Genomic DNA, 26,484 nt, shown 5'->3' with positions numbered 1-26,484 from the left:
GTGGGGGAAGGAACAGCCTGTGTGCCCCCAGGATTTGCTGTCTGGGTGCGAGATGAAAACACACAAATGACTGCAGAGTCACGTAGAAAGTAATCAACACCACACAAGATGGGAGAGAGACTAAGAAGGGGAAGAGGCCTCAAGCAGGTCAGGAGGTGGGAGGCAGGAGGCAAGGTGGAATCCAGGAGGCCAGCATGGAGGAGGAGGTAACACTTGCCCTTGGCCCTGGGGTGGGATAAGAAGCTGGCTCAGTTGAACAGTGGGGAGGGTGGGCCCTCCTGGTGGTGCACTGGCTTGAGCAAAGGCACGGAGGCAGAAAACGTGGAGCAGAGGAGAAGCATGTGCTCTCTTAGGGGAAGAAGGAGATTAGAGGCCAGAGAAGTTCGCCTGCATCCTGAGGTCTTGTGCAGGCTGCCTGGGTTGCTGCCTTTAGAACTGGAGGCTGGCCTGGCCGTGGAATTTTCCTGAATTCCACTATGTTGAAAGTGTAGAAAACGGCAGTTCTGCAGATTATCTCACACGGAGGCGGGAGTAAACAAAAGATCTCCATGGTGACCGTGGCCCCTCATTTGGGACGTCCAGCTGCCCCTCGGAGATGTGGAGGGCAGCTGCCACTCCCCATTCCTCAACCACAGCTCCAACCCACAGCAGCAGCAGCAGCGGCTGGCCACGGGGGGCCACGGCGGGCCACAGGGGGCCCCTGAACAACCTCAGAACTGGCAGGATGGGACCAGCCCAGGATTCCCAGGCTCTGAGAAAGCCTCAGACGGTGAGACGGAAGGGCCCCTGGAGCAGCTGGTCCCACCTGTTCAACCTCCCAAAAAGTCAGGGGCTCCTCCTGAGGGTCAGCACACACGCAGCTCAGCTTCCTCCCATCCAGGTGGACACAGGACACAGAAGGGATGCAGTAAGAGGGCGGCAGAGGCCAGGATCGAGTCCCTGCCCAAGGGCCCCTGCAAGGCTGGGCACCGACGGGGTGCCGGGAGGTGGGGTGGGGTGCTGTCTGGGTCAGCTCTGCTGCTTCCACAAGAAAATGACCTTGAAGAGGCCACCTGGCCCTGACCTCGTCCCCAGTGCGTGTGTCGGCCTCCCAGCCCAGACTGTCCCAAAGGTACCAGCAGCCCCCTGATTTCACCTGAGGCTCTGCCTCCTTAGAAACTCAGAGACTTCAGGGACTCAGAGGTGAGAAGTGCGGGTGAAGACTCGGGCCCTGGAGATCAATAGCCCTGAGATCAAGGACTAACTCTGCTCCTTAGGGGCTGCGGGCCTGGGGCTCGTTGTTTGGCCCCTCTGAGCCTCAGTTCCCCCACCTGTGCAATGACAGAACCAGAAGAAAGATAGGACCTCTCTCCTAGGGTGGTGGTGAGGATCTAAGGCAACACGTGGAGCTGCACTGAGCCCGGGGCCTGGCGCTCAGCCTGTGCTCAGTAAACAGCTGGCACCCGTGTTACTGCTGTCACCACGTACGCCGTAGATACCTCTTATCCGGCCTCCCCACTGACAGATGCCTGCCTCCTCGTCCCCTAGGCACCCTTGCTGATGTTCCGGGCATGCTCAGTGCTCTCGGCCGTTCTGCAAAATGCCCTCCAGTCAATTCTGAGTTTATTACAAGTCAGTTATGTTTGTTCCCAAGTCTTTCTTATGCCAGTTGTGCTTGATATTAGAAATATGTGATTTAATAAATATAGAAACCAGCAGTTCTCAAACTGTTAAGAATGAAGACTCCTTTACACTCTCAAAAATTTCTGAAGATTCCCAAAGAGCTTTTGTTTAGGTGGTTCACATCTATCAGTATTTACTATATTAGAAATTAAAGCTGGAAGAATTTCAAAGCCCAAGCACGGTCCACCAGGCATCAGAGTGGGCCTCAGCCGCTGGACATGATCACTTGTACATCATGAGGGAATGAGGGGATAAAGGGCGAATGACGTCTTGGTATGGGCTTGCAGAGTCTTAGTTTTGACTGGTGGATCTCCCCAAAGGGCCTCGAGGGTCACCCGCATCCTTGGACCACACTTTGAGAACCACTGATGGAAACAAATGAAATACAGGTACAAAACATGAGCCAATCTCTAGCAACCAGGTCAGAAGCTTCGGAAAGTCCCAGCACACGAGGGGAATAACCACACATACGACGCAAGACTGTTTTCAGAGGCTTCGCAAGGGCCTTCCTGTTCTCAGCCCCCTTTAGAGAACCGAAACCGGAAACCAGCGCTGATGCATCGTGATGCAGTTTCAGCCATAAAGACGACCCCAAACTCCAATCTGCAGACTTACGTTTGGGCAAAAGGCTTTGGCCCTTTTATCAAAAGACAGACAAATTAGTGTACTTTAAATACTTTAAGGAAAAATAAAAGGTTTAAGAAATGTATGCGTGGTTCAGTAGGATTTACAGATGCTCTGAGAAGTCTGACCCAACCCAGCCCGTCCTCCCCAGCGTGGACACCAGCTGCACGCCTCAGCCTGGCCTCTGACCATGTGGCCTTTGGCCTTCCCGCCTCCCGCTTCAAGCAGACTGGGCTCCACGAATATGTGGTGAAAGAACCAGTGAAGGAATCACTGAATGAGCAGACGATCAGCCCCCACCCACCCTGATGCCTGGCCCAGCGCCTCGTGCAAAGGAGACGTTCAGAAAACCCTGCTAAAAAAATTAAATTTTGACTCTTTGCAGACTTTCTAGCTGAGTGTGTTCCCTGGTGCCTCTGAGGCCCACAGGAGGGGCTGAGCCCAGGGTCAGACCATCCACTTCTGATGTGACTCTGAAGCCCCCCGCTACAGCCAGCCCGAGGTCCTGTGAGGTCAGCCTGGTCCTGGGAGTGGAAGGCTTAGCCGGCCAGGGCAGGGAGGACGCCTCTGGCAGCAGGACTCTCAGCTGCGAGACCTTTTTGGCAAAACAAAGCCACGTTTATTTCCCTTTGTTTTCCCTAGAAGCCCCAGTCACCACCTAGACCCCTGGATGGGCAGGTCTGCAGAAACCTCTGCCCCAGAAGACCCAGGAACTGCTGCCCCATCCTTAAGGGCATCTGAGATGAGAGCTGACAGGTGAAATGCAGACAGGCTGCTGGGGATGGGAGCCTGATGGGGGAGTGGGGGGGGGGGTGTACGCTGTAGCACCATGGTTAAAATCATTGACTATGAAGTTAAAAAGTGAAAAATCTGAGTTGACATTCTGCTCTTTCTGGAGATCGGAGCTGTGTGACCTCAGGCAGGTGTGTAGCCTCTCTGATCGTCACTTTATACTTTCGTGTACCATTGCCTCGTTAACTCCCAACACCCACTCATGAGGCCCACAGACCTGCAGATGTGGAAGGGACCCGCAGTGTCCCCAAGGTTATGGGGTGGACACAACCCAGGCCTTGAACCCAGCTCATCTGGCTCAAGGCCCAAGGCTCACCCCTTCCCCACACTGTCTTGGGGGAGCTGAGTTTGATGGGTGCAAGTCAGACTGTCCCTTTTAGGAGAAGACTGGTGAAGAAAGATGGCTCATGACTCCAGGAGAAGATGCTGGAAGCCTCCCCATCTCGATTCCCTAGACCCAGCCTTTCTCTGCTCTGTGAGAAGGGACTTGTTCAGGGAGCTGAAGTGCTGGGTCCCCACTACCACCTCAACGTGAGGCCTTGGGAAAGTCGTGAGACTCAGAGAGGCCCAGGCTGCGGACTCACCTACTTCGAGATCTGACCGGGGCCTGATCTCAGAGGGGCTGCTCAGAGCACACAGAGCCGGGGGTGCCCCAGAAAGCCCCAGGAGCCCCAGCGGCCTCCGTGCTCCCTGTGCCACTGTACCCACGGGGTCCTCCACCGTGGGAAGGGAAGACCCCTTCCTACTCTCCTCTGTGCCCCAGACTCGGAGCTGGGCACCCACAGAGCAGGGCGGTCACACGGGATGGACCACCCTACTCCTTGCTTCGCCCCAAGCGTGCGGGTAATGAGCACAGGTGCAGTTTGGGCGGGTCCTGGGCCCCCGGCAGGAAGACTCGGACACTCCCAGGTGGCGGCCGAGGAGAAACTGTTCTTCCTCGGGGGCCTGCTGCAGTCACTGCGATGCCACCACTTCCGCCTCTGTGGCGTCCTCGTCACCTGCAGGCTTTCAGGACAGCAACCTGCAGGCCTAAGAGACCCAGGACTGCCCAGCCTCCGCCCTGCCACTCGGAACCTGAGCAGGGGCAGTTCTGCAAAGGATGGGAACCCCGAGGGGGAGGGACGGGAGGGCTAGGGACAAGGGCCAGGCTGACAGCACGGGGCTTCGGGAGCAGGGACAGGGTCGAGGTCGCGGAGTCAAGGCCAGCTCGGGGGCCATCAGGCACGAGCACGGAAAGTGAGGTTGGAGGTTGCCTTCCAAAGGCATCCCTGGAGCAGGGGGCCACGAGGCCACTGGCCCCCGAGACTCTCTCAGGGGCCCGCAAACATGCTAACCATGTTTGCTGTTTTCACAAGCTGCTCCCTTGGGAGCATAACTCACTCAGAAGCAGCTGAACTGGAGAAACTCGAAACTGCCCATGTGGCTTCTGTGGGTCTCCTGAGGGAGAAAGAACCCTATCCGGGCCTGGGGCCACCACTTGGCTCACTCGGGAGAAGCATACAGAACAACAACTTGCCGTTCACCCCGTCCCCCTCACTCCAGTCACAGGGTCCTGCCTGGACAGGAAGATTCGCCACCTCAGAACAGACGTGTCGGGAAGCTCAGCCCTCTGCTAGGCACTCAGACCTGCGTGGGCCCCTCAGGGCACAGCCGAAAGGGACAGACCAGTGGGCACCCACTCCATCCTCTGACTGCCGACCAGCCTACTGGACCCACCCCCCTATTGCTGGCTGAATAACGGCTCCCAAAGGTGTCTGCGTTCTAATTACTGGAACCTATACATGTTACGTTATCTGGCAAAAGGGGCTTTGCAGATGTGACCTTGACGATCCTGCGTTAGCATCCTGTGGACCCAGAGGCATGGCAAGGGTCCTTGCAAGAGGCCAGAGGGGGAGAAGCAGAGAAGGTGACAAGACGAGGGAAACAGTGTCAGAGAGAGTCTCAAGGTGGAGGAAGGGGCCACATGCCAAGGAATGCAGGTGGCCTCTAGCAGCTGGAAAAGGTAAGGAAACGGATTCTCCCCAGAGCCTCCAGGAAGCGCCAGTCCTGCCCACCAACATCCTGACTTGAGCCCCGTGAGACTGAGCTTGGATGTCTGAGCCCCAGATCTGTGAGGTAATGGCCTTGTGGTGTTCGGTTCAAGCCACGCGGTCTGGTGTAACCTGCTGCCGCTAACATAGCTCTGCAGGCAGCCCTGCCAGGAGCAGCTCTGGGAAAGTGAGGTCTTGAGCCTAGAGTCTCAACAGGATCTGCCCACAGGGAGAGGATTCTGGAGCAACAGAAAAATACCCGCCCACACGCAAGGCCTCTCACGGCTGGACGAGGCCCAGCTTCCTCCTGCAGCGCGTGGCCTTTGCTTCAATTCCCAAACTGAGTCATCTGGGGAGAGGTCATTCCGAGGGGAGGTTTACACGAAGACGGAGGTTATCCTCGTCAGGACGTTCCCTGAGAGCTGGTTCCCGAGTCAGGGCGGGAGGTGGTCCCACAGCAGAGAGGGTTTTGGACAGGCCCCGGGGGAGGGAGTCGTGCCATCAGCCCTCCACCCACCCGTCTGTCCCGACCCCTGTCTCCCACCGGCCGCTTCTCCTCCCAGGCACAGCATCTTCCCTGCTGAGTGAAGCCGTCCCTGGTTTTGCCATCAGAGCTGGGGTCCTCCTCATTTCCAGGCCTGGACTCGCCAGCCCCTCTTCCCCCAGCACACAACCATGGGGGGCAGTGCTGGGGAGACACTCGCCCAGGGTGAGTCTTCCCAGAATTCGGGGACCAACCCAGGCTCCCTGCTGCCCCCAGGATGGCCCCGGCTTCCAGAGCCCCGAACTTGAGAGGACCTCATCTCTCAGGCTTGCCCTGGCTGCACTGGGGGCCTTGAGCGTCCAGTGACAGTGCCGTGCACCCAGTGACACCAGGGGTCTCAAACTCGCAGCCCCCAGAGGCCAGGCGGGCCCCGGGAATGAGGGCAGCAGCCTGCTGGGAGCAGCAGGTCCTGCGGTCACCCAACCATCAAATCTAAATGTCTGAGGATGTCGTTAGGCCCGTCTGTGGGTAGGGCTGGACGTCGCCGCCCTGACTCCCGCCCCTGGCTGGCCTCACCAGGGCGTCCGTGGTAACGTCTGATCTCTCCCGCCTGCTCTACTCTCTCGCACCGTCACCACATGCGGCGGGTCCCCTGCGTACCGGGTGCACATCACACGCAGGTGAGACACAGAACTGCTCCCGTGGTTCATTCACGCACAGTGGACGCGGTAGAAAACCTCCCACAAGTGCTCTGATGGCTCATGAGGAAGGGCATGCACCCCGGGTCCCAGTCACAGGGGCCCACATTTAATTATGTTCAATATTAATAAACGTACAGCACAACAGTGGTTCATTAACATACCTTACGCGACTAAGGGAGTACAATTTGATACAACCCGATGCACAGCTTTGGGGACACAAAGGAACTTCCAGACCGGGTCGTGAGAAATCCTCCATTTCACTTTCGTTCGGGATGACAGGCTCGAGGACCACGGCTCGAAAGGGCAGCTGTGCTGTCACCAAGAGTGGGGCCTCGAGTGAGAGAGAACAGAGGAAAGCAAAGGAACAGACAGACAGCCCTTTGGAGAAAGGCCCCTGGAGACACCGGGTCTGCACGGCGCTGATCGGCACCAAGGGATCGTCTATAAAAAGATTTGTATAGTAAACCAAATAATATTGGAAATAAGACTTTCAGTAGTACTTCTGTAAGAAGCAGAATTACGTTACATGTTGTTCACATGCACGGGGGTGCGTAAGAAAAGTCCTTGTAATTACAGTCGGGGCCGAAGAGCAAAAATCTGGGCTGAAAGTGACAAGCGAACTGCAAGAGAAATCAATCCATGAAGGGGTGTGTCCAGAGCGGAGAAAGCTGACCAGCAACAGAACTGAAGGGAGCCCACTCAGAAACGCACACACACACCCACGCACACCGCACCTGCACTGCAAATAAATACACACGCACATGCAAGTGACGTCCCCTACGGCACCTTGTGCTCAGGCCAGGTTTGCCTGCTGGCTGCTGCTCCGAGGGCCACCGGGAGAGAAATGGGGGCCTGTCCCTGAAAGCGGGTGTTCAGGCCCATGGCTCCTTCACAGCAGAAACAGCCCGGCCGTGCCATTCAGAGCCCTCCACACGCCTTCAAGTGGGCTGAGCATCCCATCTCCAACGGCACTAGGGCTGGACAGCTCAGCAAATCCTCACTCCCACGACTGGCGGCTGGGAGTGCGGGCATTTGCATTCTCTGACTGGTGTGCATCCGGGACCTCGACTTGGGGAGCTCTGATTCGCAGAAGCTTCCCTTGACGACCACGTGCAAGGCTTGGTTGGGGTCCCGCCTGGGGCTGTGCGCAAGGACTGTGTTCAATCTTTCCCATCACCTCCAAGTAACAGCAAGACCTTCAGCCCATCCAACAGTAAACCAGGATGCCAAGTGGCCCAGGAAGTTCTGTCAAGGACACAGCTCCCGGCATTCTCGTTCCAAATCCCAGCACAGCATGCCTGGCCCAGGCATAGCTCACGTGCTGTGCTTCCGAATCAGAAAAAAGCATCCTACAGTTCGTTGAGTGAGGAAGGACCTCTGTCCACACACGGCGGAGAATGTGCTAACAAGTTCACTTGGGAGGAAAGGCAGAGCAGCGGAGCCTGTCGCACCTGCAACTAAAACCTCAAACGGCTGCGGTTCTCTGAGGACCTCAGATGCACGGCGACGGCCAAGATGCCCAGATTTTCCATCAGTTCCTTCGAGGTGCTCAGTCTGGCATTAACAGCAAAACTTTCCCTTCCGATTTTAAACTGAAGTTATATTCCAATTAGAAACTGAAAAAAACCTTGAGAAAACATCTAAAGGGCCAGAAAAGAAAACTCCAGCCAGTGAAACGTAGAAAGTGGTTTGTTTTAAATGCGTTCGTTTTCTGTTAAACATAAGTGAAGTCCACAAGGCCAGAAGGGGAGGAGGTCCCAGACACAAATGTGCTACCAAAAATCGACTTTTGTCTTTTTTCTCGTCAACAGTGAAGTTAACAGGGTTGAAATCTGAAGAGACGGAAGGGCTGACGTTGGGGTAAAAGGGAAAAAAAAACGAGAGCCGCCATTCTCCGCCAAAATGAGGTTAGTGATCCAGACAGAGGGTTTCGAAGCTGAATGTATAGTGTACGTCTGGCCAGCCCCGGGGCGGGACCTCCACCCAGAATTGTCAAAGCCCAGACTCCACGCTTCCCTCCCGGCACCCAGCCCAGCGTCCGCCGGCCTCATCCCGGACCCCAGCCACTCTCGGAGCAGAAGGGGACCCTTTCCCAGGTGGAATTTCCAACAGCCTCCATCCGAGGCTCGGTGAAGGGTCCATCGCCGGGCTGTTTAACATCACAAAGGAAATTCTGAACTGGTTTCCATAAACGTGGGCCGGGGAAGGGTTTTCTCCAGGCTCTGAGCGAAAGGGTTCCCCACCAAGAGAGATTTTCAAAGCATGGAAATCATGGTGGCAGCGGGAACCCGGCGTCACGTCTTCTTCCACAGGAAGGCCTCGTCGGCGAGGACCTGCGCCAGCCGGGCGTTAAAAGGCCCGTAGAAGTCCCGCAGGAGCCTCTGTGTGACCGGCCACATGGGCCCCAGGTTCCGGTCCTCGGGACGCCGCGCGTTGGATGCGGGGCTCTTGGTCATCAAGGCCTCTTGTTTCTCACTTAAGGGCCCTGGAACACAAAGGAAAGAGCCTATGAGGCAGGAGGCAAAAGAAACTTTGAGAAAATCCCAGCCGTGCTTCCTGTTGAGACAGGAGTTTCCCGTAAGAATGTGTTTGGAGGTTCAAATTCTTTGGCTGGATCCATTTCTGAGTGGCTGAGGGTGGAAGGTGGAAATTCCAGTGTGAAAGAGCAGAGATTCTGTGGTCCGGTGTGTTACCCCACCCTTGGAAGCAAGGCTGGGGCTCTGGGGCGCAGTTTCATTTCCAACTGCCCGTCAACGGTACCCAGCCTGTCCTTGGGTAACTGGGCGACCTGCCACACACAGTCCCTGCACGCAGCCTCTCCTGCTCACCAGCCACTGGAAGTCTGCCCCCCACTGCTTCTACTTCAGGCCGATGCAAAGGGCCTCCTGATGGGCCCATATTTCAGCCTGTGTGTCGTGCTGTGAAGTGGCCATGGGGGAAGGGGAGAGACCACCTGTGCCCAGAGACCCCCCACTGGCTGAACCTCCACCTGCAGCAGGCATATCCACGGGGAGAGGCCGGGAACCAGCCAGCTCGTGCTGCCCCCCGAGGCTGCCACTTCCACCCTCAGCCCTCGGGACCGCAAGCCTCTCACTGGCTTAACCCCCGGGACCACTGCTCAGGCCTCTGTGCCCGGGGCCCTCGCAATCAGTCTGAAGTCCTGAGCCCATGCACAGAAAAACTACATCCCAGTGTCCTCGGGTTACGTGACAGGGAAGGAACAGAACTGGCCTTACTGTCCATCTTAGGGATTAAAGACAAGCTCATGAATGTGACAGAGTCTACAGGTGGCCAAATCAAAGAAAAATGGTTCTAGGCCTTACAAGGAAAAAGTAATCACACTCCACCACGTTACAAGCTCTCCAAGAAAAGGAAAAAGAAAATCAAATGACAAAAGGGTCCCGAGTCCCAGTGGTGGGCAAACAGATTTCAGGAAAAGTTCAATTAACAAAATTCCCAGGCAAGCTCATGAGACAGGGCCGCAGGGGCTTCTGGGGAGGAATGTGCAGGGTGCCCCAGCCTCTCCAGCGGTCCTGGGTGCCGCCTACGGGGGAGCACCCTGCACCCATGGACACTCCTCCACCAGCCGTCACCGCGGCCAGCGACTTGGCCTGCTGCCACAAAGTGCCCCTTGGGACTCTGGCTGGGGGCAGGCTCCCCTCCCTAGAGGCCCAGGAGCCCAAACCCAGCCACATGGCTGTGCCTCCAGGGGTTCCCAGCAAAGCTGAGACAAGCATCGACCTGCCCATCCCCCCCGACCCCCAGGCCCTGAGGCCTCTGCGAGACGGTCCCAGGAGCCCAGACACCCTGTCCACCCTTAAGGCGCAGCTCACACCCTCCCTTCCAGGATCGCTTCAGCGGCTGGGCCCCCAAGTCACGTGTACGGACCCACCGTGAGATCGCTAACCTCCCCCACGTCACTCTACCAGTTACTCGGTTATTCGAGCCTCGGCTTCCTCCTCTCCCTCCAGTGAGGGAGCTCCCAGACGAGAGGCCACCTCTTCCTCCCCAGAGACGGCTCCCCACACCACGCGCGAGGCCCCGTGTGCACGTGGTGTTTGACAAACAGGCACTAACTGGCCTCCCGGCTCAGCCCCGCCCTGCTCGGCTCAGGGGTCGGCGTGGGACGCGGGGAGCGCCTCACAGAGCCGGTGTCCTCGGAGCTCGCGCCCTGCTCCGTGGGCCTCCAGTGCGACATTCATACCGAGGCTGAGAAACTGGAAGACCCTGTGCATGGTGTGCTTGACGTTAGAGGCGTGGTCTTCCAGGCGGAGAATGAGGAACTGTTCTTTATTAAAGACCGTGAGCCAGTCCAGAAGGTACACGGCGTACAGCCCGACCTGCAGCCTCACCTAGGACCGAAGAAGGCAGGCGTTAGTTCAGGGGTAATTCCTCCGACACCGAAGGCGCTTTTCCAAACGTATTACACACGTCATTATAAACCAACAGTGAAGCGTTGTCCCAGCGAACAACTGCCTTCAGAAGTTGGATTTTTTTTTTTTTTGCGGTATGCGGGCCTCTCACTGCTGTGGCCTCTCCCGTTGCGGAGCACAGGCTCCGGACGCGCAGGCTCAGCGGCCACGGCTCACGGGCCCAGCCGCTCCACGGCATGCGGGATCTTCCCGGACCGGGGCACGAACCCGCGTCCCCCGCATCAGCAGGCGGACTCTCAACCACTGCGCCACCAGGGAAGCCCCAGAGGTTGGATTTTAAACGCCACGTGTTCTTGCTTCTCCATGCTGGGTTTGGTGTCCCCCGCACAAAGGATTCCCACCTTCAGGGTCCCATGCCATCCTCAGGTCAACCCTGCAGGTAGCTCCACACCACTTCATAGTGAGGAGTGGGGAGAATGGAGAGGCCAAGGTCACACCCACCGATGGCGTGAAGGTTCTTTGCACATATCCCGGCTGCCTCAGCTCCTATGCCCAGCGCAGCACCGCCGTGAGAAACAGCGGCAAATGCTCCAGCAACAAGCCCCGAGAGGGAACAGCCAGACGCCTGGCGCCACACGGACGTCCCTGACCTTGAGTGTGTGAGCACACCCCAATATAAGCAGAGCTGTACGAAGCCATCCCTTTCTGCCTACGCGTCGGGGTCCGTCCTCCTCCTGTGCCTTGTCTCGTGCCAAGCTGCAAGCATGCGTGGTGAAGCACGAACCTGACCACAGAGAGGTCTGGCCCTTGTCCTCGGCTCCTGGAAGGTGATCTCTAGGCCACCTGGAATGTCCTGCCTGGTAAGGGTATCTTGCTTGCCTCGGGGGGTCTGGCCACTGGACAGTCTAACAGTGTGAGTTATGATGCGGGCTCTGGGCCACGCAGTACCGGCCTGACCTCCAGGAGGGGCTGGACAGTAAAGGTCGGTCAGGCAGGTACTGCGTGAGGGAGCCTCAAGAAGTGCTTGGGACGCCAGAGGCTTGGGTGGGCTTCCCTGGACGGCAACACTCTGCGTGTATCATCGCATGCTTACGAGGCTGAGTTCAGTCTGTGACCCTTCCCTGCTGTAAACCGCAACCTCGAGTGTGACAGCCATCAGCGTGTCTCGTGATTCCTTCTAGTGAATTACTGAACCCGACAGTGGTTTGGGGGACTGCACCCAGCTTGCACATGGTGTCAGAAGGAAGAGCGTCTTGGGGACTGCCCCCTCTAACTTCAAAGTGGGCTCTAAACTCTTGGCAAGCTCCAAAAAGGAACAGGCCCCTCCCTTTCTGCTCTGAGGCCCCCCTTCTCCGGCGCTCCCACCCCTGCCCCTACCCACCACGTCCTCTGGGACCCGGCTCCGTGTCCTGCCTCTGGCTCTGCCTCGCTGTGGTCTTCCCAATTGCTTCTCATTTGCCCCCGTCTCGTCTCTGTTCAGGCCGCATCAGCGCCTGTCTGGCACTGTCACAGCCCCCTGACTGGCGCTCCCACCTCTAGTCTCTGAGCGTGAGCTTCCCACGCCAATGCCTGGCCTCGCCTGGCTCTCCACGTGGGGCAAGTCCCTGGTCTGACTGGACTCCTGGCCCACCCCCTCCCAGCGCCCAGTCTCAGTTCCTGCAGCCGACGCTTTCACATCCTACTTCCTCTCCTTCCCAGCTCGACCTTGAGCTCCTCCAGGGCGGGGACCAGGCTCTTCCATCATCCCAGCCGCAAGTGGCCTGCGCCCAGCCACTCACACTGAACGCGGTGGCAACAATAAGACGGTGAAAAATAGGTACAGACGCTAGTTTCATCTCTCCTAGTCTCACTCCATTTCATTGTTTTTCTAATTGTGTGGGAGGTGGTGGAGGAAGAAAAACAATTAGAGGGGAGAAGCTGTCTCCAAAATCCATCAGCTGCCTACAGCCCTCAGGTTGTCACTACCCTGGACACCAGCTCAGGAAAAGACGTCAAGCTGGGCCAGAGCTAAAGAGAAAGTGAGCGCGTGCCAGCCTCGGAAATAAATACCCGCGTCGCCTCCAACACAGACAGACCGCTGCGAGGACACCTCCTTGTTAAGCCCTCGAGAGCTGTTCGGCTCTTCGTCAGCCTCCCAGGCCGGCCCCTCCCAGGGAGGACCAGCCCGATGAGCTTTATATCTTCCGGGGAACCCGCCTTTGCTGCTCAGAACCTTCTAGAAGGAAAGGAGCTGGGAGTTTGCGGCAGGATGAGGGTGTTTTAAAGTAGCTGCCGAGGTCCCTGCACCTGTCCACGGGTGACAGTATTTCCCTGAAAGCGTGTCTGTGTCTTCGTGGGGAGAGCCCCCTCCACTGGCCCAGGCCTCCAGTAGCTGAGTCTTCTTTGCCAGGAGGGCTGGTCCGGCAGCGGAGGGGCCGTTGGGGGCAGGCAGGGAACAAACCTGGGGGCTCTTCAGGGGAAGAGAGGTGGGGAAGCCTCCCCTGGCCCCCTGAACACTCCATCCTCTGGCTCACTCCGACCCCCAGCCCCCTGACCAGTTAAGGGAAGCGCCGCTCACCTCGAGTGACAGTGTACAGTGTGCGCAGCGTAACTACTAACAGACCTAGGACAGGCCCACTCGACACTTTTTCCGCACCCTTCCCCAGTATCGGCCAGAGAATCAAAATGGAATGAACATAAAAAGGGTATTTAGGGGAAGTGCCCGATACATTTAAAATTTTAAAACACCAGAGCGGAGAGAAGCCTTTGAGGTTACCTGCTTCAGCCGCCTCTTGATGGAAAAAACAACCAAGGCCTAGGGAGTGCGGGGTCCTGCCTGCCCAGGGTCAGCGGAGAAGACCCTCCAGAGCCTAGTCCTGAAGCCAGGTACTTGCGCTTGGGGCCTGTCCCCCCCGTGCTGGGAAACAGCTGAGGAGCCAGTGCAGGGTCTCCCCTGACAGGCACATGCCAAACCTCTCTGGTCCCCATTAGGGATTTGGTTGGAACTCTCTACTCAGCCTCTCCACTAGTTTCACTAACTCCCCATTCATTCATTCTGCAAATAATCTAGTGCATCCTGCACGCCAGGTACCCTGCTAAGCAATGGAGAGACGTTGCTATGTAACAGATGTGGCCCCTGGCCACGTGGCGCTTGTAATCTAGTGGAGACAGAGCTAAAATGGTGAAGAAACAATTATCTATAATCGCCAGTTGTGACACATGCTGTGGGGAAATGAATAGTGTGGAGAGAGAGAGAACAGAAGGTCAGATTGAAGCCAGACCTGAAAGGTGAGGAGTCCTGCAAAAACCAGGAGAAGCATGTGCCGGGGAGGGGAGTGTGGAAGGCTCTGGAACCAGGCTTCTCCAGGCCAAGCACAAAACACACCCACCTGGAGGGCTGTTCAACAGACTGGACTGATGGGCCCACCCCCAAAGTTCCTGATTCTGGGGTCTGAGGCTCAACCTGAGACTTTGCATTTCTGGCAAGTTCCCGGGGGGACTGATTTTCTTGGTCCAGGGAGCACACCTTGCAAAGCCCTGCTCTGAGGCACGAGGACCTAGCAGGAGAGAGCGTGGCTGGAGAGCAGCAGTGGACAGGGAGGCAGGGGAGGTGGCCTGGAGGAGGTGGACAGGTGGGCGGGGCGGGCTCGTGCGCTCAGGGGCCACAGGAAGGCAGGGAAGATCTTAAGCGGGGTAGCGCCCCTCTCCACGTACATATGAAAAAGATGGGCCTCCCCGCACTGTGGTTGAGCTGGGATTCACAGCTGGAGGGAAATTGCTTCTCTCATCCCAGAAATGAAGATTCACCCCGAAGAGGAGAGTTTCCAACCGCTCTTGCCTTCCTGGCTCTTCCCACTATGCAGGAGCTCTCCAGGGACCGAAGGGCCACGGCGATCCGCATGACCTCACGGCCCCGCCATCGCCATCCTGTCACTGATCCTGCCCTGGGGTCTCATTCTGACCAGAGATGCCTCGTCATCCTCAGCAATTCATGGAATTGAATTAAAAAGTACGTGTCTCCCGCCGGTTCAAACCCTCCTTTTTAGGAGCCAGCTAGGGAAGGTGGAAATGCCGTGAGCCTCATCAAAGGCCATGGGACCTGGGATTAAACCCTGAGCCTGCCCATCACAAGCTACGTGACTCTGGGTGGGAGAGTTAACCTCTGTGAGCCTCTGTGTCCTCATCTGTAAAATGGGCTTGGATTTCAGGGAAACGGAGAGGACTGAACAAGATGATGCCCTGCAAGGTGCCCCTCATCCTCTCTCTAGCAGGAAGGACAGAAGTTAATCACTGGGGACAACTCTAGACCCTGATCAGCCTGGAGACAGCACCAAAGGAGTCCACATGACAGACCTTGCTAAAACTAGCCCTTATTGACCACTGGCTCCCACATACATCTGTCTTCCCACAATTTGCCACCCTAGAAAGTCAAAGTCCTTTTCCTTTGTCTTGTCACTTCTCTACATATTCATGGTTCTCTTGTTAAGACGCTATATAAGCCCGAGTTCTAACCACCCGCCCGAGTTCTAACCACCCATCCGAGTTACTCATCACCGGGGCTCCCGTGGATATGTGCACGTGTGCATACGCATGTGTTAATAAACTTCTGTTTGCTTTTCTCTTGTTTATCTTCCATCAGTCTAATTTACAGGGCCCCGGTCAACGAACCTGAGATGGGTAGAGGAAAAGGATTATCTTCTCTCCCCCTACACGCGAATGAACTACCGCTCTCTAACCCTTACCACAGCCTAGTAAAGCAGTGCTATTACCCCATTTTATGATGAAGCAACTGAGTCTCAGAGAAGCTAAGACAACTGCCCAGAGTCAGCTGCCCGAGTGGGAACTGAACCCACACCACTCTGGCTCCAAAGGCCACTCCTTCTACCCCACACCCCCAGCCAGATTCTGTGTCGATCCTCTGTGTGCATCCTCCCTGCCAAACTATAAATTCCAGCGGGACAGCCTGGAATCCTACCTACGGCCTCTGTGCATCCTGCCAGATAAGATGGCCTAGATAATGAGGAAGAGGGGGTGAACCCTCTTGACTTTGAACCCCACCGCACCTGGGGGTTCCCAAGCCTCCACCTCAAGCAGATCTCACCACATGGCACGCTCAGCAGAGCAAGGCTGTGGACCACGCTCCGGGGCAGGTGACATATTAGCTTCGCTGAAGAAGGCTTACCCACTGCGGCAAACCTGCTGCAAAGGCACTTGGGACAACCCCGGGTGCTGTGCAGCAGAAAACCATCCCTTAGCTAAACCGTGCTGAATTCACCACTAACAGCTTCTTGTGCTTAAAAAAAAAAAAAAAAAAAAAAAAAACGGGCAAGAAACTTACAGCTATATTCCTGAAGGCAAACAAGAACAAAGAAAAAAGGGATCAATGGAAAATATGTTTCCATTAAGACCCTGTCGGAGACACTGAAAGTCACTGGTGGGTAATTTTTTAAACCAACAAAACAATCCAGCATTGGAGAGAACGCTCTTAAGACAATCAGAGAGTTGGTCTGCCAATCCTAATTGCAGGGTGTGCTCTCGGAGCCTCACTAAATAGTAATCTTCCTAAATGCGCCCTCATTCTTTCGCAGAGGGAGGAGAGAGCATTGTAACTGGGAGATCGGCGCGGGAGAAAGCAGGGAGCCAGCTGAAAGGTCCATCAGCTTCTACAGTTTTTACAGCCATGAATATTTGTTTTGCATTAGCCACCGCTCAAAGGCACAGGGAGAGGCATTTGCACATTAAAATGCTTCTCTGTTTATCTGCTAAAATCCCGACGCACAATGCCCTCGCATGATAACCGCCGAGCAGCCCCTCCGCGTACGCACAGGCATGGCGTTGTTAAGAGTGTTGTTGTAGACACAGGCGCGCAGTGAATAACCCAGCACGCAAGTTTCAAACAGCTGCAGCGCTTCTGTCACTTTCTCATGGAAGTCATCTGCAGATTTATTCGAACTTGCAAAGTAGAGATAGTCTGAATACAACCTGTGAATAAAACAGATGGGTATCTTTTACCACCCGGAATGTGAAATCTCGACGTCTGAGTGACAATGGAAATCTACAAGCAATTACATGACCTCATTTGGTTCATTAAAACACAACCATTCCTCTCGCCACCCCGCCCCCACGCCCCACCGCCCCGGCAGAGAGCCACTTCCTACCACCCTGGACACCCTCACCCTTCCCAGGGCCACCCACTCTCCTGGCCCCAGACAAGCCACCCGTAGTCTCTGTGGTTTCTTTTTTTTTTTTTTTGGTTCTTTCTAGGCACCTCAGGCCGTGACTGTTTTCACAGTAACAGTGAACTTCGAAACACCAGATTACAAAGACCGTACAACAGCAGAGAGAGGCCGTGAAAATTTTATGTCCCCTCCGGTTCCTCTCTCCTCTGCTGGCGGCAGTAATATCGGAACAGCTGTCGCTCTCCCCGTATTACAATTCCGCGTGAAATTCCCAGCCCTTACCACAGACTCTGAACGTTAAAACAAAAATTATGAAACGTATCTTTCTAGGTTGATAGGGACCTATTTTTTAACATAGTGTAAAAATACCCCCATGTACGCATGCAGAGGCCTGTAGGCCTACATGTGTGTCCACACACATGGATCTGTTCACACAAACCCCACCGCACGTATGTAAAAGTCACCCCTTTGTTTCTGTCTTATGCCTTTTTCAATGCACACCCTCTAGGGCCCCCCACTGCTCTGCCCGACACCCTGTACTCACACTCAACCCCCAGCTGCCCAGAAACCAGTGTTTTCACACAGGAGCAGACAGCGTCTCTCAGGTTCCTCTGAACATTCTTCCCAACATGGCCTTGAGTTTTAGACTTCCTTGTGGGTCTCTGTATCGCCAAATTTCAACAAGAATCCTGCTAGGTCCGTTTAGCCAACCCCGCCCCCTTACCCCTGCTGTTTCTTCTTAGTAACTTCCCGTCCACCAACCCACATCCTCCTCGGCTATAATTTCCCACTCTTCCTTGTATTTGGCGTTGGCCACAATCTCATTCCCCTACTGCAAGACCCGACCACAGTGGTCACTACACCTATCGCTACAGCCCTGAATAAACTCTGCCTTTTACCATTCTTTAACACGAGTCAGAATAATTTTCTTTCTTTCTTTCTTTTCCGCAAATCTTCTGAAAATATACTTTACTGGACTTTCAACATTACAGACAGAGACTTTCTTTTACCATGGGATAATTCTTTTCTTATATCAAATAAACAATAAGTAAAACAAAACAAGTTACAGCACTGTAATGAGCACAGCTTTGTTTTAACATTTTTGGCCCCCGTTTCCCCTGTGGTCTAACTTTTGATGCCCAGGCCCGCTCTCTCTCCCGTACTCCAAGTCATAGCGGGGAGGCGGTGTCTAGCATTAAATTCGTCTGTAAAACAGGAGGACTAATTGTGCTTTCCTCGTGGCGTAGAAACAAGATAATCCATAGAAACCCCAGGGGTGACCCTCGTTATCAGCTGCTTATATATCCTTCCAGAAGTTTTCCGTGCACAACATATATCTGCATATTTTGTATTTTTTTAGAACATAGATGTATCAGGTCATATTGGATGGGATCAGTTAATGTATCTATTATTACGGCACTCCCCTATTTATTTAATTTGGGGGAATTTTGAACATCCGTAAAAGTAGATAAGATAGTACATACACAGCAGCCCAGTATAAACCTTATTCCATTGTCACCCAGTAATTTTTTCTTTCTTTTTTTTCGGAAGGGGGGCCACGCCACGTGGACTGCGGGAGGTCAATTCCCTGACCAGAGATTGAACCCGGGCCACAGCAGTGAAAGCACCGAATCCTAACCACTAGACCACCAGGGAACTCCCCAGTCTTTTTTTTGCGGTACGCGGGCCTCTCACCACTGTGGCCTCTCCCGTTGCGGAGCACAGGCTCCGGACGCGCAGGCTCAGCGGCCATGGCTTACGGGCCCAGCCGCTCCGCGGCATGTGGGATCTTCCCGGACCGGGGCACGAACCCGTGTCCCCTGCATCGGCAGGCGGACTCTCAACCACTGCGCCACCAGGGAAGCCCCCCACCCAGTCATTTTTTACATTAACAGAACTTCTGAGTTCTGTTGTGAGTTTCCTATGCCTTTTTCTCCTCTGTTTCTGCAGGCAGAGAGGGTAAGTCTTTATCTTTTTTTGCTTTTCAAAAGTCACCCCTTTGTTTCTGTCTTATGCCTTTTTCCATGCACACCCTCTAGGGCCCCCCACTGCTCTGCCCGACACCCTGTACTCACACTCAACCCCCAGCTGCCCAGAAACCAGGCTGATTCAGAGCTCCCTGCTCTGTGGTGTCACGTTTCTCTCTTTCTCAGCTCCATACTTTCTATTCTGCCAACTTCTCCAACCTATAGCTTCCCTCTTTCCAGGGAAGGAAATTCAGCAAATCGTATTAGGTACCCACAGGTCTGGGGATTATAGATGTGCACTGCTGACTGCACCCAGGGCTTCCGTCGTGGCACTCAGCCAACCTCACCCCTGCAGAGACGGCAGTGCCTTTGGTGCACGGGGCGGCTGCAAACACTCCTTCTCCAGCACCCCTCACCTCTCGCTACAGCTGTAGGCGTTTCCAAAGATTTCCTAAAAAGAGCAGAGCTTCTCAGGGACCAGACTGTCTTCCCCTCTGGCGTTTGGCACAGTGCCTTCTACACGGTCCTTTAGAAATCATCCGCTGCCAGTGTCCACAGAGGACACCTCTGAGAAGTCTTGAGATGTTTGGGATCTGCTCACAGATTGCCTAGAATCCGAACACACACTGGAAAGTGTTCGTACATCTCAGCCTGGTCAGCCAAACCTCCAAAATGACTTGCTTCAGGACGAGTCGTTAGAGATGCTCAGGTGAGTAGATCCTCCCCCAGATCCATGTTCACCCAAATACAGGACCCAGATGACACTACATTTGTCCCCCCATTACAAGTGTCCCCCCACATTGGCTGTGCTCTTTTCCCCCTTCAAAAACAGGACCTCCATCAAGACAAACATGGCACCTGTCACTGCAGGGTCGGTCGTAGTATAATCTAAAAGCTGATGGATAAACGCCAAAACCAGATTTGCACGGACCTCAAAGTGCAGCTGAGCTGTACGCAACTGGGTACCTTGTGGCAATGGGTCTGAGGGAGGTCTCTTCTGGCTCACACATTTCCTAGGAGTGCCGTCGATACTACGACTTTGCCCAAGAAAGACGCCTCTGAAACTGTCATCAAAATCTGTGCCTAATTGGAAGTCCAGGTCCAGAGTTCTTACCAAGGACTCCCACACAGCTATCCAAATTCGCTGGCAGAACTGGAATTCTATCACGTAAACTACCACTTAAAAACCCACCCCTCGGCTCAAGCTTTCCGTGCTGAGTTTATTTTGTGGTAATAACATTTCTTGTAGGCGTGTGGCTCATAAATAAAACAAGAGCCTCTCAACCTGGCTGAATTTTAAACACACAGTAACTTCATGAAGAATAGTAACTTCATGAAGAATCTCTCCATACAGTTCTTTAGAGATCAAGAAGTAGTTCTAGGGGACAAACTGGGACGTGTTCAATGGTCCAACCAGGCCAGCCCAGGCCCACCAGGGTGAGAATACTGATCGTCGTCTGTTTGGGGTACAGTGAAATGAACTCAGGACCCCACCTTCTGTGAATCAGGTTCATGGCCAGGCCCACCTTCTCGGGAGGGTGAGGGGAGATTTCTCCTGCCCCTCAGTCCCCCAGGGACCCTGGATCTGCCCACAGGGTGGGTGGGGGGCTTCCCAGAGCCCACACACATGCTGGGATACATGTCTGTAACAAGTCCTTCATGCCCTGTTTGAGCAGGGCCCTCTCCCCTCCCCCTCTCCCACTTGGAGTCTACAGATTTCCCAAAAGATAGGCCCAAGTCCTAACCTCCAGTACCTGCAAATGGGATCTTATTTGGAAATAGGGTCTCTGCACACCTAACTATGTTGAAGACCTCCAGATGAGATCATCCTGGATTTACGGTGGGCCCTAAATCCAAGCACTGGTGTCCCTATAAGAAGAGGCTTGGACAGGGACACATGGGGCAAAGGCATGTGAAGACGGAGGCAGAGACTGAAGAGTTATCTACAAGCCAAGGGATGCCAGGATTGCAGAAGCCACAGGAAGCTGGGGACCCATGGAATGGATTCTCCCTCAGAGCTTCCAGGAGGGACTAACCTTGCCAGTACCTTGATTTTGACCTGTGCCCTCCAGAACCATGAGACAATAAGTTTCTGTTGTTTTAAGCCACTACATTTGTGATAATTTGTTACAAGAGCCCCTAAGAAACTAGTCCAGATTCTCAACCCTGATTCCCGAGGAGTCATTTTTGCCAGCCCTCTCTCCCACCCTGAGACCCTAGAAGAGTGACCAGTGTGTACAGGAGGACGATGGCCACGTGGCCAGCTCTTCTGCAGAGAAATATGAAGGAGGAAAAGCAAAACAGGACCCTTACTTTCCCGGAGGGCACTATTGGGTCCTCCCGAAGAATCAGGCTGGTGCTTCATAAGAATGTCTTCAATGAACAATACTATGATTTCCCCACAACTACTCTCTAGGGAAAAAGAGTCAGATAATGACCTTGGATTAGTGCAAGCCACTTGGATGGACTAAAACCATTCAGAAAACGTTGAGAAGGACAGCAAATATATCATGAATAAGTATCCAAATGGACCTCCAAACGCTAGAGTAGGCATGAAACGGAGGAGCACCCGAGGGTCCTCGCCCCCCGTGTCCTCGCCCCCCGTGTCCTCCGCCTGCCTTTTGTCTGTAACCGAAGAATAAGTTTAATCAGAGAAGTGAGAAAATGCAGAAACAAAGGAAAACAGTCCAACAGACTAAGTAATACCAGTTTAGTCATAAAGCAAAGCCAAGGACCTTTAGTTCCTCCTCAAGGGCTACAGATCATATTCTGAGCCACATCCTGCGAGCTGTCTTATAGATACTGAAACCCCCGCCAGGTGGAAGAATGATGACCAGACTGTACATGATGACCAGACTGTAGCCACGACATAAGCTGCCACAATTCCGAGAACTGGCCTCAGGAAAATGGGAACAAACCGACCCTAGAACTGAAGATTAACTGTACTTAAAACAATCAAGATGATGCTGGTCAGACCACCAATGACCAATTTCAAGATGACTGTCAGAGGTGGCTGTGCTGTTTCTGCATGCAGCCCCCTCCCTCCATCTATAGAAGCTCTTGCCCCCGATTGTCGGGGGAGGGGGAGTTGGCCTTTGGACAGGCGTCCGCCCTCCCCCACCCCGCTGGTTGCCGGCATCCAAAGTAAAGCAAACTTTCCCTTCCACCAACCTGGCCTCTTCATTGGCTTTCGAGCAGTGAGCAGCCAGACCCCCACTTTCGGTTACAGGCGCACTCACGTAACAAGTGGAAACGTAAAGAAATCAGCCTAAGTGTCCACATTTGAGTCTTTAAAACCAACTGTACAATGATGAAGTAGGGGAAAGAGGCCAACCTGGAAAATGCACAAGGGGTTTAGTTGACATAAGTATATAACGAATCCTCACAGAACTGCAGGGACACTGACGCGACTCCGGATGCATTAATAAAGGTACGGCCTTGAGAATGTGGGAGGGTGTTGCTTCCTCCACCCTGGCAGGTCCCAGCCCCAAAGGACGCTTGCCTTCAGTGCTGGCTGACAGACAGTAAGGGGGAAGGGGCCGTTCCATCTGGAGAAGCAGGACTCAGCAAGAGGGATGCCAGCTTCAACAGCTAAAAGGGTATCCGGAGCTGGGAGAAGACATGTCCCAGACTCCTGAAGGACTGACCCTAGGTAGAAGGGTCAGGAAGAAAGGCTGGTTTGATCCCGTCCAGCATGGCGGGAGCGGCCCCAGCGGCAAAGGTCAAGGCTGGAGGGGCTGAGAGCTCCCTGGCTGGGTGAGGGCCAGCTGACCCGATCCCCGCCCCCAGCCCTGAGTTTTGGTGCTGCCAACCCCCCTCCTGCGGGACCACCTCATCTTCTGACTCTCAAACCCTCCCAAACAGATGGGTGTTATATGTGGCCAGAACTGTTTCCAACAGCAATTCCAAATATAAGTCCAAAGACATTCCAGGCCTCTGTGCTGCGGTTATGTTGAAGGCCACTGGGGCGGCCCTGGGACGGCAGGCCTGCTCATGGGGGTGAGGTGCCTCTTCTGTGCGGGGCAGAGGTCCCGGGACCCCAGCACTGCTGGGAAGGGGAGTGGATGTGGCAGGGGCTCCCTCCACCTGGTGCCTCTGGAAGGGATTGCGTCTCTTCCCAAGGGAACAGAGGAGTGGCCATCAGTGAGCTTGCAGGTCTCAACATGTAAAATCTTGGTGGTTACCCAAGGTCACAGCTGAATGCACCCAACAGTGACAGGGCACTGCTCTGAGCCCAGGTGAGCAGAGATGGGTGACCTGATCATCTGGAAAACAGGGGCAACCACTACTCCGTGGGCCCCTCCTCCAGCCAGGCTCACTCGAGTGCTGTACAGGTTCAGCTCCCAGAATCCTCTTGGTGTCCACCCGCCGCGTGCCTGCTCGTGGCTACTGGGGGCTGCCCTCCCCCCGCCCTGTGCTCGGCACTGCACGTGTATCCTCCTTCCCCGTTCATAACCAGCCTTTGAGATGTGCACAGTCGTTACCAGTCTTACAGAGCTTCCTAAGGTCATGCGGCCCAGGAAGCCTCAGGGCTGGCCCCAAACCCACCCAGGCCTGCCTGACCCCAAAGCCCACTGACCCAGCAGGACCTGGCCCAGCCTCACAGTCTAGGGATGTAGCCAAGTCAGCAGCTGACTTGAGTGGGGCACTAGCCAGCTGATGCTCTGGGGGTTTTGTTTGTTCTTAAGATTTTACTGTTTTAGGTGCAGAGTGATCTGGAAGCAAGAGTCAGTTCTGTTACAGAACTACTCAGTAAGTTACAGGAGACTGAAGAGCAGTCGCACGTGTAATAGAGCAGCAAACATTCAGGACGAACAGGAGTGGCGCTGGCGTGACCAGGAAAAGCAGATGCGTTTACGGAGCACCGCACGGGCATCTAGAAATCACAGCAACAACAAACAGAGGTTCAGGTACCTGTCACAGTTTCCGTCCTCACTTCCTGACCTTTCATCACTTGGATAAGCTACCATTCATTGGTCACTGCAAATAGCTCATTCGATTTTACCCGTCTGGCTCTGAGAGGACAAGGTACACGTTGATCGGCCTTCCCTCAAGGCGGGGCCCCTGCAGGTTCCGGCTCGTGCGTTACTTGTTCAGTGAGACCACCCCCTACGGCGGGTTTCTCCTCCTTTTGTGATATTTTTGTTCATACCATGTTTAAATTGAGAGGTAATCCACACACTGTAAAATTCACCCTTTTAAAGTGAACGATGTAGTTGTTTTCAGTAAATGCACAAACTTGTGCAAACACCAGCATCATCTAACTCCAGAACATTTTCATCACCCCAAAGGGACTGATGGCTTTCACCTGTCAGTCCCCAGAGGGCCTGGGTCAGAAGTCGCTCAGATCCCCCAGCCCAAGAGGCCCCCAGAAGCTCGAGCCTCAGGGTCAGGTCCGCCCAGCCAAGTGCAGGCTGTCGGAGGCCTGGAGCTTCGCCATCTCTCCTGGCTTCCGCTCACCCCTCGGCCGTCTCAGGGAGGCGTGCTTGGAGGAAAGACCCGGGGCAGATGCTGAAGCTGTGGACGGCTGGGGGCGGCCACGGCTGCTGGATGGGCTCACCCCAGGCCATGCTCGCCCCGGCCTCCCTGTGCTCCCGGAGCACCTGCCGGCCAGCCACATACGTGTGAAAGGTCACATTTCATCACCAGCAGCCCCGCAGCGTGGGCTCACTCACATCTTCTAATCCACCCCCTCCCCCGTGAGAGCACAGTGTTCCGCGGCTGTGGAGGGTCACATACACGTGGTTACCAAAGTGACAGCCAGAGCAGCCCGACATTACTCTCCATTTGCTGGCGTCCATATCCAAATCACTGATTGATCACTTCCCGACCTCCGATACGGTGTCATCAATAATGATTATATTTATTTTTCCTACAGGAGAAAGTACCCTTTAATGTAGCTGGGAAGGAGGCCCTTTCGTCCACTGAATCACACACCGTGAACATCTCATCACGAGGAACACTGAAGCAGGACTGGCCAGAGCAGCTTATTTGGAGGAAATGTCTCGAGTCACCCAGGCTGTGCCTGCAGGTGACACTGATGAAGTTCATTTTCTGCCAGAGAAGAACATACAGGCTTGGGCCTAAAAAGGTCCAAAGGGATGCAAAGCTTCTGGTTCATGGGGGCTGCCTGGGCCAGGTCTTCTGCTCCCCTTCAGCACGAGAGGGGTTCTGGGTCACCCCCACCACCACGGTTTCTCCCTGAGCATCCAATCACGGGGCCTTGGTGCACATCCACAGAGGGAGGCAATGCCAACATCCTCTCTACCTACGAGCCCGGTATGTCTCACAAAGCACTTTCACTTGATGCGCCCGTGATCCCGACACCAGGTGTCTCTACAGGTGAGGAAAGGCAGGCGCACAGAGGACGGGTGGGGTACCCCTGGGTAAGGCAGCAGCGAAGCCAGACCTAGATCCCCAGGTGGCGGACCTCATTGCAGAGCGATGGCCACCACTCCCCAGGCTGGCCGGGCTGTGACACGGGCCGCGTTCACTCATCAGCCCCGCACTCTGGGTAGCAGACGTCCCTGAGCTCCACCTGGCGGCCCAGAGTCAGCGCTCCGTGCCCGCATCACCTTCCAATCTCTGCAGACCGAGGACAGCGCTCGTCAGCACACAGAGCCTCCCTCTGCAGACCAGCCATGTGGGAACACTCAGGTCTGCCAATGACTTCGTAAACACTTCCCCCAAAATAAACAGCATTCCACACACAGGAATTTTCAGCACGATGGTTTTTCTCCCACCAACAAGAAGATGCGGTCCCTCCCCAGGCGGTCACTCCTGAACGGCTTTCAGAGAACAGGGCGCGTGGCCCCAGCCCGGAGCCAGCCAGCTGCCCCTCCCTGCCCTGGGCAGCTCACAGCGCAGCTCTATCAAAGTGACCTCACATACAAAGGGCCCATACAAAGGTGTGTCACTGACACCCAGACGGGCAGCTTCTGAGAAGCAAAATGCCTGAATTCACCAGGAAATTAACAAGCAGCTTAGGATGCCCCCCAACAGTCTTCCTCAAGACCGCTGCCTTAGGATTCCTAACCCTCCAAGGTCTTAAAGCGGGAAGAGAGAAGAGAGCAGGACCTGGAGGGGCGGGGGAGTGGAAATTGATCTGTGGCTGTTGTCACGGCCTTTATACTCCAGCGCCCCTACACCCCGCAACTGCATCTCTTGCCCACAGGGGAGCTCTCCTCATCTCCCTTTGAGAGAGTTTACATTAAAAATCAATCTGTCGGTGCTTTTTAATCCTCGTGCAAATCTGTTATAGAGAAAACATCTCACGGCCTTGGAGCGCCAGAGCTCCTCTTCTGCCTGAGAACACGTCTCTGGCACTAAATCGGTGCTTCCAGAGACCTGGAGAAGTTGGGCTGTTTGGAGAAGGTTTTCGGCACCTGTTGAGTCACAAGAGAGATTCTCGTCCGGAGTCAGAGGTCCACAGCACTTCCGAAGCTTCGATCCGGCTCAGCTCCCTCCTACAAGACCTGGTTACTGCCCTGGGTCAGCATCCTGATGCCGCTGATACGGAGATAAGTGAATGAGCAGAGTCCAGGCTTAGGTACCTACACAGACTGGCATCCTTACTGCTCACAGAACTTTGCAGAAGTGGGGAGCCATCCTGGTCCTGGCTGCAGTTCAGTCCCTTCACTGAAAAGCCCTGCCCCACCGGAGGTTCAACCTCCCCAGGTCAGACACAGCCAAT

General features: G+C 54.8%; 1 protein-coding gene across 5 annotated transcripts in view; it reads right to left on the bottom strand.

Annotated features, from left to right (window-relative positions):
• The window catches only part of CHST15 (carbohydrate sulfotransferase 15), a 98,622-nt gene that overhangs the window by 7,721 nt on the left and 64,417 nt on the right, over positions 1-26,484 (bottom strand). For 3 of the 5 annotated variants that reach the window (XM_079899642.1, XM_079899643.1, XM_079899644.1), the window contains 3 exons: positions 16,471-16,627; positions 10,438-10,645; positions 6,137-8,778 (listed from right to left, as the gene is read on the bottom strand). In XM_079899642.1, coding sequence (XP_079755768.1) covers positions 8,588-8,778; positions 10,438-10,645; positions 16,471-16,627 — 556 coding nt within the window. In that variant the 3' untranslated portion in view covers positions 6,137-8,587. Of the gene's footprint in view, positions 1-6,136; positions 8,779-10,437; positions 10,646-16,470; positions 16,628-26,484 lie in introns of those variants that run through there. The other 2 variants (XR_013824221.1, XM_079899645.1) reach the window with 2 other exon arrangements.

The sequence above is a fragment of the Stenella coeruleoalba genome, assembly GCF_951394435.1.
Source record: "Stenella coeruleoalba genome assembly, chromosome: 16".
In the NCBI taxonomy this organism is placed as follows: Eukaryota; Metazoa; Chordata; class Mammalia; order Artiodactyla; family Delphinidae; genus Stenella; species Stenella coeruleoalba.
Note: the sequence above shows the minus strand (reverse complement) of the source record. Positions and strands in the feature narration are given on the sequence as shown.